The sequence below is a fragment of the Hypomesus transpacificus genome, chromosome 25 (assembly GCF_021917145.1).
Source record: "Hypomesus transpacificus isolate Combined female chromosome 25, fHypTra1, whole genome shotgun sequence".
Lineage (NCBI taxonomy): Eukaryota > Metazoa > Chordata > Actinopteri > Osmeriformes > Osmeridae > Hypomesus > Hypomesus transpacificus.
This window is the reverse complement of record NC_061084.1, coordinates 1,237,239-1,255,915: the sequence shown is the minus strand read 5'-3', so window position 1 is coordinate 1,255,915 and position 18,677 is coordinate 1,237,239. Positions and strand designations below refer to the sequence as shown.

The 18,677-nt window shown below is 44.4% G+C and overlaps 2 protein-coding genes across 3 annotated transcripts; both read right to left on the bottom strand.

The window, feature by feature from the left end:
* Positions 1-45: 45 nt before the first annotated feature.
* On the bottom strand, positions 46-8,105 carry LOC124487105 (glycogen phosphorylase, muscle form). Its single transcript, XM_047049160.1, has 20 exons — positions 7,691-8,105; positions 5,704-5,805; positions 5,488-5,566; positions 5,183-5,286; positions 4,896-5,027; positions 4,704-4,815; positions 4,232-4,314; positions 3,901-4,044; positions 3,713-3,805; positions 3,480-3,626; positions 3,110-3,273; positions 2,832-2,946; positions 2,639-2,740; positions 2,389-2,536; positions 2,251-2,309; positions 2,030-2,171; positions 1,683-1,890; positions 1,416-1,550; positions 1,231-1,297; positions 46-1,133 (listed from the first exon to the last, which is right to left on the bottom strand). Exons 1-20 carry the CDS (start codon positions 7,931-7,933, stop codon positions 984-986), a joined length of 2,529 nt encoding a protein of 842 aa, XP_046905116.1. The 5' UTR covers positions 7,934-8,105; the 3' UTR covers positions 46-983.
* A 948-nt stretch (positions 8,106-9,053) lies between these two features.
* Positions 9,054-18,677, bottom strand: sf1 (splicing factor 1). Of its 2 annotated transcripts, XM_047049360.1 has the most exons (12): positions 18,257-18,677; positions 17,721-17,852; positions 15,738-15,813; positions 13,288-13,440; positions 13,045-13,134; positions 12,745-12,928; positions 12,440-12,555; positions 12,212-12,319; positions 11,771-11,951; positions 11,025-11,253; positions 10,744-10,908; positions 9,054-10,450 (listed from the first exon to the last, which is right to left on the bottom strand). In XM_047049360.1, the coding sequence occupies exons 1-12, from the start codon at positions 18,510-18,512 to the stop codon at positions 10,128-10,130; spliced, it is 2,013 nt and encodes a 670-aa protein (XP_046905316.1). In that variant the 5' UTR covers positions 18,513-18,677; the 3' UTR covers positions 9,054-10,127. The 2 variants fall into 2 exon arrangements, with proteins under 2 accessions (XP_046905316.1, XP_046905318.1); XM_047049362.1 differs by lacking the exons at positions 15,738-15,813; positions 18,257-18,677 and having other exon boundaries at positions 17,721-17,807.

Here is an 18,677-nt window from a genome sequence, read left to right as displayed (position 1 = left end):
CCGTCACAGCATTGGATGATCATGAAGAAAGAAAAGGAAACGTTCGAGTATCAACTTGTTTTATTGATAAGATAAATCAATGCTAGCCTTTCTTCAGTGGTTTCTGGGCATTGCAGTTCTGCCTACACAGTATTGGTAAGATTTCAGACAGTGAAATACAGTGGTTGAACCATAGAATTGTACACAGCAACTTGGATAAGTGGTGGTAGGTAAGAATTACTACACACAATTTCGTAAGGCATAGTCACTCTTAAAGAGGTATTAGGCAGAAAGTGGAAGGATACCTTTCTAGAACTAACAGCATTCACTGAATGACCACTTCAGGGACAGAAGATACAGTGTTTGTGATTTGTTAAACATATGGGATCATGCTAACACAGCTAAGATGCCATCACTTTTTTTTTTTACTGATAAGCATTACATTACACACAGATACATTCAACATAGATAATCAGCAAAACAGACATCTAACTGAAATACAGATTTAAAGTAGAGAACTCTTTCAACCAAATATATCATTTGGTGCAGACCATGGAGAGGGGTGGTTTCCTTGGCAGACTAACACTGTATGTCCACAGTGTTGAGGATGTGCATAATTGCAATACTTAATTTGTAAGCCACTTTGACATTTCTCTTCATTACATTTCCATTGGAAAGAATGGTTTTGGTTCTATGTGGTATTAATGACGTTTTCCTCAAGCCATTTGCTGAATAAGTGCTTCAAATAAATTGTGATGGTGATATAGTGTGACAATGTTTGTCAACTATGCATTGCTGGTAAATGGCAAGGGAACATATGTAGAGTGATAGCACCATACAATGTTAATGTTGAACACAGTCAGGGTTTTTGCTACGCTTCCTCCACAAATACAGCCACATGTTACACAAAAAAATAAACTAGGTTACAGGGCATTCGTTGAAATTATAGCGAACCATTTATCAAGTTCTGTAGATTTTTGTGGAAGGACCAGAGAAGGGCTGGTTTAGCGAGGGTCATCAGGGGCTCCGATCTTCTCCAGGTTGGGCTCCATTCCCCAGATCTCCTTGGCATACTGGGAGATGGTACGGTCACTGGAGAACTTCCCAGAGCCAGCGATGTTGTGGATCACCTTCTTGGTCCACTTTTTAGGGTTCTGTCAGGACGGAGAAAAAGAGAGTGAATAATTCAGAGGCACAAACAAGACAGACAAAATCAGCATGTTGAAGAGAGGCAAGGACTTAGATACTGACCTTGTAGAGTGCACTGACTTTATCCTGGGCATTGATGTACTCTTCATAGTCAGCAAACACCTTAAACCTGCAATGCAGACACCGATGTGTTAGAAAGAGGGTGTGTTGGTGTGTGTATAAAAGTAAAGTATGTGTGGGCCAGAATTTACATTGTTTCTTCACTAGTGTCAGCAATTGTCACCTACCTGTCATGGTGCATCAGCATGTTCACAATGTCCTTGAAAAGGTCGGGTTGATTGGGACTGAAGAAACCTCCAGAAATTTGGTCAATGGCCTGCTTCAGCTCAGGGATGCGGTTGTAATATGCATTGGCATCATATCTGATGAGATTCAATCAATTTATCAATATAAAAATAATAATCATAAAAGACCAAAGGTCTTTCAACTACCTATATATAAAAGCATCTTCTAAAAGGCCTTTCTGGTACAAACCAAAGACTTTCACTTCTTACCCTATCTTGTCCATTGCCTCCACATCCTCCACCCTCATGCCGAATATAAAGAGGTTCTCCTCGCCAGCCTCCTCTGCCATCTCCACGTTGGCACCGTCCATGGTGCCGATGGTGAGGGCGCCATTCAACATGAACTTCATGTTGCCAGTGCCAGAGGCCTCTGTGCCCGCAGTGGAGATCTGCTCTGATAGGTCAGCAGCAGGAATGACTGAGGCGAGACGGAGGGTGAGGGAGAGACAGATAAGTAAAAGGATTGGGGAGAGACGGGGGAGACACACAGTTAGAAGTTAAAGATAATACAGCACTTTATGTAAAAACCAAACCTTTACACTCAACCCTCTGATTACCTTTCTCAGCCAGAGTGACCTTGTAGTTCTCCAGGAAGATTACTTTAAGACGATCTCCCACAACTGGGTCGTAGTTGACGATGTCTCCAATTGATGTGATCAGCTTGATGATCATCTTAGCAGTGTGGTAACCTGGGGCAGCCTGGTAGAAACTCAATAACTCATTATGGCATCTGGATAAAGATGAAATACAAATAACATTGATCTGAAACACTACATACCTTTCCTCCAATCATTATAGTCCTGGGAGTCCAAGACTTGTTAGGCTCCTTCTTGATACCTGATAGAAAAATAAGCTTTTTGACGTTTTCCTTAGTAATCTTGTCTCTAACTGATAGAGGTAATGTAGGCAGACTCACGGTTGTAGAGAGTGATGATGTGCAGGCAGTTGAGAAGCTGCCTCTTGTATTCATGGATCCTCTTGACATGAACATCAAACATGGAGTCGGGATTTATCTTCACCTTGTAATGCTCCTCAAGATAGACGGCAAACTTCAGCTTGTTCTCCTGTCGAGTGAAGTACAAGCTATGAAACAAACTGACTTCATCTAACAACCAATAGGGATGAACGAAAACGTGTTTCAAACCTAGACATTGTTTTCCTCCTACCTGTTTGACCTTGGCAACATCGCGGATGAATGCGTCATCATCCACAAATTTGAGCAGCTTCTTCAGCTGGTCCAGGTCACGCATATAATCGTCCCCAATCCTCTGAATACAAAGAAACACTCACTATTCATCTAAAACGGCAAATCATGGAGCCTTAATCCACTTTGACTGTAATTTCATTAATGCAACGCACCTCTGCTATGACTTCAGCAAGGCCAGGGTTGCACATGACCAGCCAGCGTCTGGGTGTGATGCCATTGGTCTTGTTCTGAAACTTGTCTGGATCCACTTCATAGAAGTCCTTGAAGCTGGGGACATAGCGAATTACCAGATAACACGTCAACGTTGAGACCAATCAAGAAATATACTGTACCTTAAAACATAACATTGTGACTGCTTGTGTAGCCCCCTTTACGGTTGTGGTTTCTATACCCAATAGTTTGATGCAAAAGAATCCTTGACTTTCATTACATAGAGGACTTGATGATGTCTGAGTGGATCCGGGCCACTCCGTTGACAGCGTGGGATCCCACAATGCACAGATGCGCCATGTTGATTTTCTTCATGTCCCCCTCCTCGATCAGAGACATGCGGCGAAGACGGTCTTCGTCCCCAGGATACAGCTTAGCAATGCGCTGGAGGAGACAAATGTTTATTTTTTTTATACTAACACCGGCCATTTGTTTTGTGATGCTATTACAGCTAATGGCAAGTCCCCTCGAGATAAAATGTGCTGTGTGAAGCTCTGATATGTCACGTGGAATTAAGGAAGATTAACTGCGGTTGGTGGAAGTTTGGATTTCCGATGGTGTGGTCGGACGGATGATTTTCCCTATTGTACCTCCATGTGACGTCTGTTGATCTCGTAGATGATCTCCAGGTGGCGAGGAAGAAGGTTCTGGAACAGGTCAATGGGCCAGCGCTCCAGAGCCTCAGGCAAGACCGTGTGGTTGGTGTAGGCACAGGTACGTACACAGATGTCCCAAGCCTGATGGAGGAGAGAGGGGGGGTGGCATAAGTGATCCTTTTCTAGACACACAGTGTACAGTAGGTATATGCAATAGGACTATGTACCTTTTCCCATGTCAGTTTCTCTACATCCACCAGAATCCTCATCAGCTCTGGGATGGCCATGGCAGGATGGGTGTCATTCAGCTGGATGGCCACCTGCAGACAGGGAGGACATTTGACGTCACGGCGATCCCCCACTGTTGTGCTCGAGAAATGAACTGGTTGTGATGTGAGAGTCAAAGGTGACCCACCTTGTCAGGGAGGGTGGTGAGGTCCACGCGCACCACCTCTGTGGAGCCAAACTTTGAGGACTTGAAGCGACGGATGATGTCCTGTAGAGTGGCTGCCACCACAAAGTACTCCTGTTTCAGACGCAGTTCCTTGCCCTCAAAGAACTGGATCCAAACACAAAGGTGGAAACCCAGTCATTCTGGATTCAACTTGACATACATTATTGATTATTATTATTATCTAACTACAGATGTATGGGTCATGGTTATGTAAACAATAAGCCTACTGATGTCAATTGACAAAGCAGGAGTCTGTCTGGGAGTAGAAACAAGAATAAACCATTTCGCTCACATTGTCATTAGGGTAGAGGACACGGGAGATGTTCTCAGCCAAGTTCCTGTCCAGCACAGCTTGAATGTAGCCACCGACATTGACTGTGGAACCAGAAAAAAGTTTGTCAATGGCTGTGAAATTATATGACTGGCAACGCTTGCTTAAATGTTGCATCATGGGTGTTTTATACCAAAAAAACTAACTTATATGCAATACATCAAGTTCAAGTCTTCTATTGTCAGATGCACAGAACAACACAAGGTCAGACTGGACACTGAAATTCTTGGGACAAGACAACGCAAAGCAACCTGGCATAACATAACATACAAGTATTCGGTTTAACATAGAATATAATAAACATCCTAAATATACAAAATAATATACAAAATACAGTACAGTATACTAAACCTCTAATACACATAATAACCTATACTAACCTTATAAACCTATACTAACCTAGTACGATGCAATACTTAAATCAAGCACTCACAGTCTTTGAGGTTGAAGTCACAGGGAGCCTTGGCAGACCACAGTCTCATGGTGTTGACAATGTTGTTTCTGTAGCCAGGTACAGGAGTGTCATAGGGCAGGGCCAAGACCACCTGTTAAGAAGAGGGCAGTTCAGTGGTGTTCAGGACAGTATCATCAGGTGTCTGTTGGATGAGTGTGTGTGTTCTCTCACCTGTGTGTCCACCCACTTCACTCCGTCGGGATGGTGCTCCACCTTGCCGTAGAAGTGGACGGGACGCATGTACTCAGGACGCGCCTTCTCCCAGGGGTTTCCATAGCGCAGCCAATCATCCGCTTCCTCAACCTGTGAAGAATTATAGGGATTCAGTGATGTCAAGGTATTAAGGAAATATTAACTATGAATATGCCATACTTCCATTAGGGCACATGGCACTATCGTTACACAGTGTACGCAGCCCATGGTATTGCTTATAAACATGTATCCAGCACTTGTCCTACCTGCCAGCCGTCGACAACTTTCTGGTTGAAGATGCCAAACTCATAGCGGATGCCATAGCCGTAAGCCGCCAGCCCAAGCGATGCCATGGAGTCTAAGAAGCACGCTGAGGCACAAGGGTGTGTTTGGGGGGGGGTGTGTGCAAGAGGGTGGGGGAGGGGGGGGAGCGTATGGGGTGGGGTGTCAATGGGCGGATGGTTGATTATTCTGTGAGGCAAGTTGTTTGGAACTCACCATCACTCTCATTCGCTACTATTTTAAGATAGGAAGAAGCAGCTAGTTATACACACGGCATCCAGGAACTCACCAGCAAGCCGACCCAGACCACCGTTACCCAGACCAGCATCTTCCTCTATATCCTGGAGCTCCTCCATGTCCAGGCCCAGCTGAGGAGCACAAGCAGTACCTAAGTGGTGCCTTCTTAGGCTCACATCTAACATTGACATGGTGACAGACTAACATATATCTGGGAAGCATCATTCGTCTCGTAGCTGCTGTCTGCGATGTTTCCTTAGTTCCTCACCTGATATGTGGCCTCGTCACAGGCGTTCTCCAGGGCCAGGTTCACCATGGTGTTCTGAAGGGTCCGTCCCATGTAGAACTCCAGGGAGAGGTAGTACACCCGCTGCAATGACATGATATTACTGTAGTTACTTCATCTCAGCACTTGTTCATCTTCAGCCAATTAAAGAGTAAAGTGCCCATGTCGTTTGCCTTGGAAACAGTATTATCCTCTCTGCTGCAAGGCAACAAGATCTTGCCAAATAGACTGCTATTCTTTGTAAACTAGCACTGGCTAGCCAGCATGAATGGGCAGAGTTGAGTATGACTCCACCACAGGCATGAATACAACCCGTGTCCAGCTATCACTAGCAGAAAACAATGGTCACTGTTATATAATGGATTTAATTCACCTTTAAGCTTTCATAACTTAATGTTCTCATGTGCCGTGGAAATTGTATCTGAACCACCTGATTTCATTAGTGGAGTTCTATTGTGGTTGCTATGGCACACGGTATCACGAGCACACAAATTGTAATATTGTAGCTTGTAAACAACTTTTGTTCCAAATCATTTAGGGAATATGTAATTTTCTAAAGCTCACAGTGGAATTTCTGAAGACCAAGCATGTTTTGTTTACTGTCCTGGTTGACATGCTGGGAAGAATATCAGGGCCTAAGACTGATCTTTGATAATTCAATAATTAAATTCAGAGACATGATGAGTGGTGGGGATGGTGAAGGGGATCAACTTGGACTTTGGAAAAAAATAATACAATCTGTTTGAGATAAAGTGACAAAGGCATTTCATGGTGTGTATAAATAGGCATACTAGTGCCAAAGGTTAGACAGTCTTTGGAGATGCCAGCCACAGGTTATTAATACTCAAACAACAGTGGAACACTGGAACTGAATGTTGAAAAGAATGATTTTGGAGGGAAAACGTGTAGCACTATATGGTTATAATTTATGAATTTCATAAACATATAGGGAACAAGAATCTGGTGAGGTATGTTAAACCGTCGTTGTCTTGCTTTAAAGCACCCATGCGCTCAGGAGCACCCATGCGCTCAGGGTACGCTGCCCGTTTATCCAAAGCATTACGGGGGAAACACTGCATGATTGTTTTGTGGCACTTTAACCATGATCTTTCAGATCACAATCTTACTATTTTATTGTATTTTTCAGTTCAACTACCGTTATAATAGTTATTATATAATTATATGAATTAGAACGCACATTATCAATAAGACCCGTGTTTTTGCTCACAGCACAATGATGCACGCGTTACAGTACACCATGTACTATTAAACATCCTACCTAGTAACGGGGCTCAGAAGAGATGTGGTCAGCCAGTGCATTGACAAAATGTTTCCTGTTTCACAGGCCATTTATCACTTTAGGTCAGTGACTTCAATAGATTGGTTTGATGTTGGCTATCAATACACACAGCATTCTCTCAAACATTTCGGACAGGGATGAACTACACTGGGACATCATATTACATAATGCATATTTAACTAGTTGACTCATTTGAGTGGCCTTCAACAAGTCTAAATAGGAACATATCACATTTCCGGATCTGGCTGCCATTTAAGGTATTTCAATGGGATAAAATGTAGGCTATTCGACAATAGCCAATGTAAACATTTTCCGAAACGTAAAATGATATAATCCATAATGATGCAGAAAAACATAATTATATAATGCACCGCATAGGCTATAAGCTTTGGCTTGACATTTAACGCTCAAGAGAAATTTGACATTGACATTTATTCGTTTTGGTTAGAAAGGGTATGGCTACGATTAATTCCTCGATTAGAGAAATAACAGCCTAGGGCTAATTTAATGTAAAAGCGCTCCAATTCTTTAGGGCAGCATCAGCAAACAAACTGCGAAAAACTACAGTACTGTACGAAACCCAACCCCGGCCCTTGTTCCGCACTGAGTTTGACAGCGGCGTACGTGAGGAGAGAGCGTGCGACTGACTGCGACAGCCCTGCTGCTTACTTTTGGGTCTTTCTCATAATAATGCTGCTGCGTCCGGATCCATCGCCCGACGAGATGGTCGCGGACGGTGTTGGCCAAAGCAAAGTAGTAGTCTCTTTTGGTCGCCACATTTCGGTCCTTTACCAGTGTAAAGTGGAGGTGACGATTAAAATTTGTCTTGAGGTCTGCAACATTTTCCACCCCAGCGAGCCCTCGCACCGATATCTGCTTCCTTTTCTCTTGGTCTGTCAGTGGCTTGGGCATTTTGGAGGATTATTTCGATGCAACAAACGACACAACATACGATGAATATCCGATGAAAGAAAGGATAAACTGACTGACTGTCGACTCGAGCGCGTCACACACTGCGTTTTCTCTTAGTACCGACCCAGTTTGGTATGACAGTCCAGTCCAGATTTATCTGCCGCTCATTATTTATTTCCAGATTGGGCGGGCTTTACTAAAGTTGTTGCCCAATTGAGTTTATACGTTAAGGAACATCACCTGCATAATTGTTCCGTATTAAAGGACCAGTAAAATATTGAACAGAGAAGACCTAACGAATAGGCTAACAATATCAGCTTTTTAGTCTCTTTTGCACACATTATCCTATGACTTCTGTCTTTGAATAAAACAATAAAAAAAAACAGAGAATAGACGGGCACGGTTTAGTCACACCTGCAATCGCTAGAATGTTTCAGATTTTGATAAACAAACAATCGTAGTGGTTTGTACATAGCCATTTTTATTTGCAATGAGCGTTGACATCAGACCTCCATGATGTTGCCACAGCTCAAAAGTCGCTCCTTAATTTCGGTATTTTCTTTGGGTTCAGCTTTGTCTACATAGCATCATGCGGAATCGCATAATGCAGCTGCTCTTACAAAGTGCATAACCCACTGTTGCTTATGCACAAAATTGCTTGGCATCGTTATATAACCGCGCCTTGAACTGACGCAGACCAGTTCGCATCGGTTCGATACCGTTGTCTCCGCGGTCCTACTGCTGTTCTAATCAACCCTTTGTGCGGAGAAATACCGAGACAAGCTTGCTTACATACTGCTGAATTCTGATACATTTCTGGCACACTAAATCGTATGACAGTGCCCATATTGGAACGTAGCCTGTATATTTCCTGTCATCTGTCCCTTACAGCCTAGATGTCAATGACTGTCCCTCTCTGCATATCAGGCCCATTGTAGGCTACGTCCCTTAAGGAATGTGACCCTGGGTAACTATGTATAGCTAGGTTGTATAACTGCCAAAGTCATTGATATTTAGACAGGAGTTCTGTTAATGACAGTAGCAAAGGAACAGCGGTTAAGTTCCAACTGTTTCTACATGTTTGTGTTAGATCTTCTCAGAAGAAAACACAGACAACCAAATCATTAAAGATGATCAATTTAATAACATTCGAGCAACAATTCAAATTCTATTCATTCAGGCTATTCCCAACACAACATAAGGCTGACAAACCAATTCCAAAAATAGAGTAAAAATACAATTGTATAATGTTACATTGTTTCTTGTTTTTTTCTCATTAATTCAAGCAACTAAAGGAACCAAATAGGGATAGTGATGGTGCTGAAGAAATCAGAACACGGCACACTGCCACAGAAGAGAGAGGAGGAGGATGTACAGAGAATATCGAGGTGTAGGTAGTCCAGGCCACGTCCAATACCAGCAGCAGGTTAGACACCGGCCCCTGCGGCTTCATGGAAATCTGGGTAAAAGGATTAGCATATGTAGCTAAGGACAGCTGAGTTATAGATGCAATGCAGCTGAAAAGAAACGCCAGCGTAACAAAACAACAGATTGGGAGAACTGGAAACATCACTTCATTTGGTTCAGTTACAAAAATATCCATCTGAGTGAAACCAAAGCAGGTGCATTGTACAGTGAAGTTTCACGAGACCTATCTCGAACGGCATGCCTGACAACTGGCCATGAAGTAATTGGGAAGGGGGGGGGGGGGACATTTTAAATTGATCAATCGCAATTCTAAAGTTTGAACTTGAAAATCAATTCATGAAGAGAAATGTATAGTCGAGCCAAAAAACTGAGCGTGTCTTTTTGTGTCATTTGCAGAATGAGAAGTAAAAGTAGAGGAAAAACCATGACGGTACCCTGCCAAATATATGCATACCATACTCTAAGCACAGGGGGTTTAAGGACACAAAATCCAACGTTAAAAACAGAAGAAAAAAAAGAAAGTTAAGTTAAACAAATGTACAATTCAACCACATCATCTCGCTTTTCTGCAGCACATTTACCGACACTGTAAGAGAGTAAAGCCCAGGTTGTCATTTTCTGTGTAGAAGGGAGCTCTCTGTCTGGGGAGCACTACAGTAGGTAGAGCAGGGTGATCAGTGTGTGCTTGAGAAGCTCTGGGCTGAACCACATCTGCTGGGACACTGCTCTGCGGTTGGCTGGGGACCAGGCCAGGGGCTGTAATCGATTAATTTTGGGGGGGTGGAGGGGGCGGTGCCGGGGGCATGCCAAATGGGGGCATACCTGGGACACCCATCCCCATCATGGTTACAAAGTTGGAAGGGTCCATGGGCGGAGGGGGTGGAGGCGGGGCGTACATCATGCCGGCGGAGCCGGGAGGTGGGGGTGGAGGAGGAGGCGGGGCGCCGGGGGGGAGAGGGGGCTGAACGCCTGGCGGAGGAGGCACCATGGCCGGGGTGCCCATGGGTGGAGGGGGCTGAGGCGCAGAGGCAGAGGGCTGCTGCCAGGGGGGCAGGTTCCCAGAGCCAGGACTGGAGGTGGTGGGGGTATCTGTGGACAGACAGCACGGTTAGTGGCACACATGAAACTTGTCATTGTAATGACAGGAAGCGACATCAGATTACGGCCTAGGCCTATTTCCTGCAGGCCCTCCCATCTCATCAGTCTCCATCAAAATAGATCAAATCTAAAAAGTAGCATACAAAAACATCACACTTGTGGGAGCCCTTCTCCCAAGACTCTTGGTGCCACTCGTCTTGACCTGCTTTCCCTAGACTGAGAACACTGGCTGTGTGTCTGAGCTCCACGGACGAACAAACAAGGAGAGTGCACCGTGTTCTTACTCTGTTGCCATGGCAGAGGTGAACTGGTGGCCATGCTGCTGGCCGGAGGCGGTGGGGGGGCCTGCTGTTGCCATGGCGGCAGGGGGCCTGAAGGTGGGGGTGGCGGCTGGTTGTTGGGAGGAGGAGGAGGGGGGGGCATCATGCTCATTGGAGGAGGCAGCAGACCTGTTAAAAAACCCAGAGAAAACATTTAGGTTAGTCTACCTCGCCTACCGCATGTCAGGAACCTTTGCCGAGTTAACGATGCGACAGACGTGTTCACATTGTCAGTGGACTCGTACCCATGTGATGTCCGTGCGGTCCTCCTTGTCCCATGGGCGGAGGAGGGGGCTGCATCCAGGGAGGGGGCATGCCGTTGGGGTTGTGGGACATGGGGGGGCCTCCCATGTTGGGCATAGGGGGCGGGTAGTTGTGGTGCCCTCCGTGGCCACCGTGGCCACCGTGACCGCTGTGCATGTTGTGGAAGTTTCTGTCCGACGACGGGCCAGAGTTCATCCAGGGAGGTCGGCTCTGTTGAAAGACCACAGACAGATAAGACACCTACCTGAATATTTTGAATACACCGTGTGTGTGTGTTATGATGATGTCCAAGAGGAAAATTATGACAGAGGTAAAATGAAGAGACTATCAAACAGATTTGACTAAGAAGTTGTATTAATACAAGCTCGGATCATTAATCCATTCCATTTTAGTGAGTAGTTGTTCTAATAAGTGAAGTGGATAGGTTAGAGTGACTTGGATACAATGGAGTAAACAAGTACAAATATGGTTTCCATAGAAAAAGTTCCTTCTAGGGCACAGCATGAGGTAGTCAAGTTCAAACATAGCCTTAGCCTTGAATGGAAACACATATCTTAACTCATGTACTGCAAGTTCCTACTGTCTTAAGCTGGAAGCCTCGTGTCTCATATATCTATATCTACATATATATCTATATGTAGAACTAAGTAACGTCTGCAAGACGACCTATGACCTTAGTGCAACAGGAGCCAGGCCTAATCCAGTGTGTGTTGATGGTAGAACTGACCGAAGATTGGTTGTTGTTGGACCCCGAGCCCCGCTGGCCGTGGTTGTTGGAGTGTCCCCCACCGGAGGAGGGCACGGGGGCCTCGCCCAGCTCCGCCATGAGGGACAGGTACTCCTTGTCCATCCGGGCCTTGTCCTGGGCCGACTGGGGCGGCTCGCCTGTCCTCTGGGCGGAAAAGGAACTGGGGGAAGAAGCATGGAGGTTAACTACGGACTGGACGCACCAAAAGGAAGAAAGCACAAAACACTCCATTCAGTGAGGATTTGGGATTAGCAGTTTGACTCTCCCTGATCTTAGAAGTGGTCGTTCAAATCCTGATTCCTTTCATGCAAACCTCAGTTTCAGTGCGAGACGACGGTCGCCGTTTCCTTTGTTAAAAAGTGGGTCTGACTAAGAGTAACGGAACACTAGCAGCCAGAGCCTTGAAATCGTTTGACTCACCTGGTGAACTTGCAGTCAGAGGAGATGTGTCCTGCTCCACCACACTTGGTACAGAGGGTGGTGTTGGTGATGCTGCGGGGCTCCGAGCTCTGCCACGGACGCAGAATCCTGGGGAGCAAAGAGACAAAAAAAACACAAAAGTGAGACATGGAATCTAAACTGCAGTGAGAGTTTTTCCTGGTTGGCCGGATCCCATCCTCTTGGGTTTATGGTTAGATCATGGCTGACCTGTTGTCGTCCTCTCTCAGGGTGCCGTTGAGTCTGGCCAGCTCCCTCAGCTGCATCTTCCGCAGGTCGTTCTGGTCCTCGGGGGTCTCGATACCCTGCTTCAAGATGTTACGGATCTACACAGCAAATCACACCGTTAACCTCCTTTCACATCAAGGTATAATCCCCCCCAGACAGGCATATTATAGATCCAGTATAATCCTGGAGGAGACGGCGTGGTGAGGTGGTTGCTCTGGTGCTGTGTTTGGGGGGGGGGGGGGGGGGGGTGGGTGGGTGAGGTAGCTGCAGGTTGGGTGCACCCTGACCTGCTCCACGGCCTTCTTGACGTTGTCCATGGTGTTGGCGGTGACGAGGGCGTGCAGCGGCTCGTCCTCTCCAGGCAGCATCTGGCCGTCCTTACGGCCCACCTTGCCCTCCTTCACGGAGCCCTTGCCACGGATCATGATCTTGGCACAGCACTCCTTCTCTATGTTCTTCAGGGTGTTACCACTGCCAGGTGTAGAACAACAGTCCCGGTCAAGGAGGACTCAGAGGCACCATTCACTCAACTGAAGTCCCAGATCATAGCTACACCAGACGGTAGCATAATGCTAATGTTAACTCACCGCGGCCCGATCAAAAGGCCAACAAAGTTGATCTCTGGGTACTCGTCCTGTGGGATCATCACCTTGTCGTTGACCCTAGTGGCCGGGGGTCTGGAGGAGGAAGACAATGGTCATTTAAGTCCTGAGTAGCCCAATTCCATAGTAACACAATTTGCCAACAAATTTAACTCAGTTCTAATGTATATATTCCAAAGGGGAGAAGAAGAAAAAACAGGATATCCAGTGTTTTAAGGCTTCCCATACTTGTAGTCTGCTGGGGGTTTGAACTCAGGGTTGAGTCCCACCATCTCTGTGATAAGTGAGTGGCGCTCCTCCTCCAGCTTCTTGCGCGTGCGGTACTCCCGTGTGTTCAGCCTCTTGCCCTCGCTGTTGTAGATGGGCTCCGGGGAGGGAGACCTGCGCAGGGGGGACGGGGAGGGGACAGACAAGCAGAAAACACTCAATCTCCAGGTGAAGCTGCTGGAACCACAACACTGCCAAGCATCCACAGATTCCCTACGTCTCGCTATGCCTCAGAATGAACACTCGACTGGAGGAACACCTGATCGTGTCCCAGAGCCACTTCTCATTGACGGGTAGGAGAAGCAAGAAAAACATGGGTTACGGTAAGCAGTTGGTCTCTAGTGTGGGAGGGGGATGAAAAGGTCTAGTCTCATTGTGGAGTACGTGACATGCTCAAGGCGTTCTGAATAGTCATTCCACAAGCTTCTTCAGACCGTAGCACCTGAGAAGCTGACCAGGGGGCGGGAGTTGAGGCCTACATAAAATAACACTGAATCCAAATTAAGTTAAGGTGCCACCACTGTATGGGCAGAGGGGGATAAGGAATTTGGAGGGGGATGAATATACTTTGCTGGGGCAGACACCATGGTTGAAAGCCAAACTGTCAAAAATATAGCGTAGCTAAACCTACATACAGGACGAAGGCCTATGAAAACAGGTGGCGTGAGGGGGGGGGGGGGGGGGGGGCGGCGCACTCCTAAAAAGAACGGTTTGCTTTGGGAGTCGGTGCCATGTTTGGAGTTGACGTGGAGAGGGATCCGAACTTGTCCCTGGGATGCCGAAAACCTGCTTTGCTGCGATAAGGAGGCTCTGTGTTTGAAAAAGGTTAGGGTGACGAGGGGTAATTTGGGTTAGAGAAAAGGAATCATGATTAGATGTTAACCTTTTCCTGTGCTCCCCACAGAGAGCGACATTTGTGCCTGGCTTCATGGACAATTCAGAGGAGAGGAAGATTAGAAAAAAAAATAAGGAAAGCTTCCTGTTTGCTTTTTTAGGCTTTTTTTTTTTTTTTTTTACTGCTTGAACCTTCCAACGGTGACAACCTGAAACACCACCTCATCGGGCTCAAGTTACAGTGGGGCGGTGGCTTTATTAAAAGACCTGGAATGAGCCTAATGTTGTCGCTGTGGAAATGTCTGATTAAAGATTATGAGAACCTATATCATGTACAAACGACAGGGACTGTGGCCAACAAAGAGATATATTCACACCCTCAGCGAGAACATTGACGTTTCCTGCAGGAATAGATGCTTATTCTGACTAGGACATGGGAGCCAGTGAGGTGATTCTGGAAAGGCCATGAGTTCTCCTCCAGGGTCCAACAGTCTGCCTGGGATACTGTGAAACCCCGTTGGTTGGACTCATAATGGGAAAACCATTAATGACCAATGGAAAAACATCCAACTGTTAATAGTTGATTGGACATGTTTTTTTGATGGATCCTATGAGTGGTTGGATCATTTGAAAGGAACAGATGTGGCAGGAAGGCGGCAACACATCAGGACCTAGTCATCAAGTTATGGCAAAAAGTACGATATTTCTATAAATAGCTTCCATAGACGTTATTATTATATATAAACATATACTGCGACAATATGTAGGTTAGAATTAACCAATAAGATATGTGGTCTTATTTTTAAATGATTAGGTCCTCTCTTTTAACTATGATAAAGAGTAACGCATCTGAAAACTTTGAAAAACCTTTAGGCCTGAATGAATGTCATTCAAGATGCATAATAAACAGTTTCAAGTCCTCACCACACACCCCACATTTACACCCAACATCATACAAAAAGGTTGGGTTCAATGCTTATTTGAATTCCATCAATGAATGTAGGAGACTGAAACCATTGTTAAATTATTTGAACATCACATTCAATCCTACATTGACAGAAATCAAAATCATTTGACTCAAGCCTTTTAAACATTTTACTTAATTAACTAAAAATAATATTCCATAAATGTGTATAATATTCAGTTAGGCATTGTCTTATGACAGAGTAGCTATAAGTAATGCAAAGAATGATCTAATCTGTCATTGGACAATGCATCTATAAAAAGTGTTTGATTAAAAATGAGTCATAGATTAAAATAGAAGCCAAAAGAAGCGCAATCTCAGATCACCTCCACATAAAAGTGAAGAAATCAGAATAACTTAACCAACTCTCAACACAGCCACCTTAAAATAAACTTGTCTTTAAAACTAGCTAATTTCATACTAAAAAGTAACAAGTTGTGTTGTACTAACGAACAAAGCTAACAAATATTTAACCTAGAACCTGTAAACTTATGTCTAAGTGGAGCATCTTCTGAGATACTCTTGATCAACCAAACACCAACACAAGGCTTCATAAGAAACGTCAAGAAGGTAGAAAAATGTTACTGTTCGTGGGTTTAAAACTTTTCCCGACCTGTCCTCAGGGTTAACAGGGATTCCCAGGTCTCCTGTACGCAGTTTACGAGTCAGGTCTTCGATCTGCAGTTGGACTGGAAGAATTCAGGTTAGGAAAGAAAAAAACAAGAGGGATGGAGAGAAATGTGGTTACCACAATTAAGCATTAACTGGGAGACAGTGCATTAATTAGAGCACTGTCTTTTATCTTTGAGAGGCAAAGGAAAACATGATTATGATGACCAATGAATTGTAAACATTAAAACACAAGAGGGATCAAATTGACTTTTTAGCAAGTAATTCTAAACACATGGAAAAACCCTTCCTCATTTCTGGGGGGGGAAATATATGTAGCAGAATATCTATAATTCATTGACATAATATACAAATTTGATCAAAAGGTGATAATAGCATTCTGTGAAGTTTGTTTAAAGGATGGCTTAGGGGCCGATCTTGAACCCCAGTCATGGTGGAAGGGTTCAATTACATGTAGCAACATTTATTGGATCAAAAGACCAAGTCTCCATAAAATGCCAGCCAAAATTTCAAACCTCACAAATCTGAGTAAATTACCGTTTACCACTACAGAATTAGTCATGGAACATGGCTTTGGCATTTAAGGGAGATGCCTGGTTCTTGGTCCACCAATAAGCCCAATAAAATAGGAGTTTCTTCAGTGTTACTCTGTACTTCAGTACATCTAAAGATGGGGGGTGCTGTTACTTTGAGCAATCATTGAATTTCATTGGGAAAATTAAAAGGAAGTACATCACATGCACAGAATGAATCACTCATAACTAACAGAAAACATCCCTGGTGTCGTCCCAATTCATACCCCCTACTCCCCAATTGATTCAGTAATGACTCAAATATAAATCTGGTTCCACTGGAAGCTACACCACAGATGAAAACAGTCCCTGTGAATTGAATTTCACTGCTATTTTTTCTTAAATAGCTCTCTCGTGGTTAACAGGACGTTCTTGTCAATGAGCAAACAAAAAGGTAAATGTGACAAAACAAGGTAGGCAGAGATGAATGCTCACATACCAAGGAAGACCGATCTTAACAGTGACTGAACATATATCAATAACAAATTATGTTATTGACAAGGTCATAAGATGTGGACTCACCTGCTTCACGTTCACATAAAAAGTGTCTACAGGGGCAGTTTAGTGGTGCAACACTGCTGCTAGCTGGCATTGGCCAAACTGGTCATTCTTTATACTGTAGTTATCAGGAACTAGGGTTCACTGGTGTAGACAAACTAACATTAACTTTGAGCTTATCAGATTCAACTCTGTAATAATAACTGTGTTGTAATCACAGATGTCAAACTATTGTTAAAAGTCTGACTGACGTGTTAATGTATTTGGCCATTTAAGCAGCATTGCTCACACAACATATTCACAAGTCATATTTAGTGCATGTCACAAGGACAACATGCTGGGGAACAGAGAATGAAATAGAGGGACAAGCAAGACAGTACCTGCTTCTGCCCAAGACACTACACAGCAAGCAGTAGATGTCTCACACCACTAGCTATTTATAACAGTTTTTTTTTTTTTTGCGAATGGATATCAAAAAGTATGCAAAACCTGCTGCCACAAAAACATTTGCTACAGGAGAACAACTGCTCCTGGAAGAAATTGCCTTCATTCACATTCCACATCAACAAGTTAGTATACTCAGTGGATAACAATACTTCATTTCATCAGTTAGAGTGTCTGTAGAAATTGAGCTTGCTAAGGAAAAACAAAATATTGAGGACAGCGCTTATCTTTTAAGCATGTAAGAAAGTGCAATGATAGCGTGTCATTCCGATGACCTCTAACTGGTGAAATTATGCATTGAACATGAACAGTAGAACAATACATTATGCAAAAATTAGAACCATCGAACCACACAGATTTAGGACATATGAGCTGGTGGCTGTAGGACAACTTTTTCTATCACAATGTACCAACCGCCAAAACTATCAATATATTAATGTCAATTCAATTACCTATATAGGCTCTCTCTTGATCCCTAGTCAGTCCAGGAGGGATGACTGTAGGCATGCCGGGAATGACAGTCTTCTGGTCGGGGGTTTCACTACTCCAACGACTCCTCTTCCTGGCCTTTTTCAGACCAAAGTCTAAAGGGGGGGGAAATAACATAATGCGTGGCAACTTACAAGTGCATCAGTGTTTTCGTTGTTTGAGTGCAGTATGTTCCTAGGTTATGATGACGAACGCGTTCGCTTTGTTACATGCAGGAAATCAGCATCATATAAGATGGCTTTGGCAACAACCATTTAGGTTACAACTTTAATCATCATCTAGGCTAAAATCATACTCTATACAAGATCTGATCTTTGTCTGATCCAACTTTACATCAAGTAGCAATTTAGAGATACAGTATTCTGGAGCCAATTCACAGGCCTCAATGGCCCACGTTGTTTTTTTTATATAGGTAGCTAGACTAGCTAACTCGCTTGTCGGGCTAACCATTGCATGGAGCTAAGCTAACTACTAGCTAGCCAAAAAATAACTATCTTACCTGATTGTGTCTGCATTACAGATACTGGAGGTGGTTGTGGAGCCAGAGTCGGAAAACCGGCCCCTGCGGTAAACTGGGTTGCTTGCGGGAACGAGACGTTTGGCATTGGGGGTTGAAAATTCTGCAGAGGGGGAAAGGATACAGGCGGACCCGGTGGAGGCATTAAACCCGCACCGGGCCCAGAATCGAAGCCTCTTTTAGCGCCAATACTCGGGTGCAGCTTCCCCAAAGGGGTTGCATTTGCTCCCGTAGCCATTTCAAAATGTACTCAAAATTTGGTAAAGTCGAATTGTGTCGGGTCCAAACTACGGGTTATTAACATTTACAGACAATTAGCTAAACAGAACCTTCGCAACTCTTGCGGTGGTTGGCTTACTATTACTCTAGAAGATGGCGCCTGCTTGACTGAAGGGTGAACATT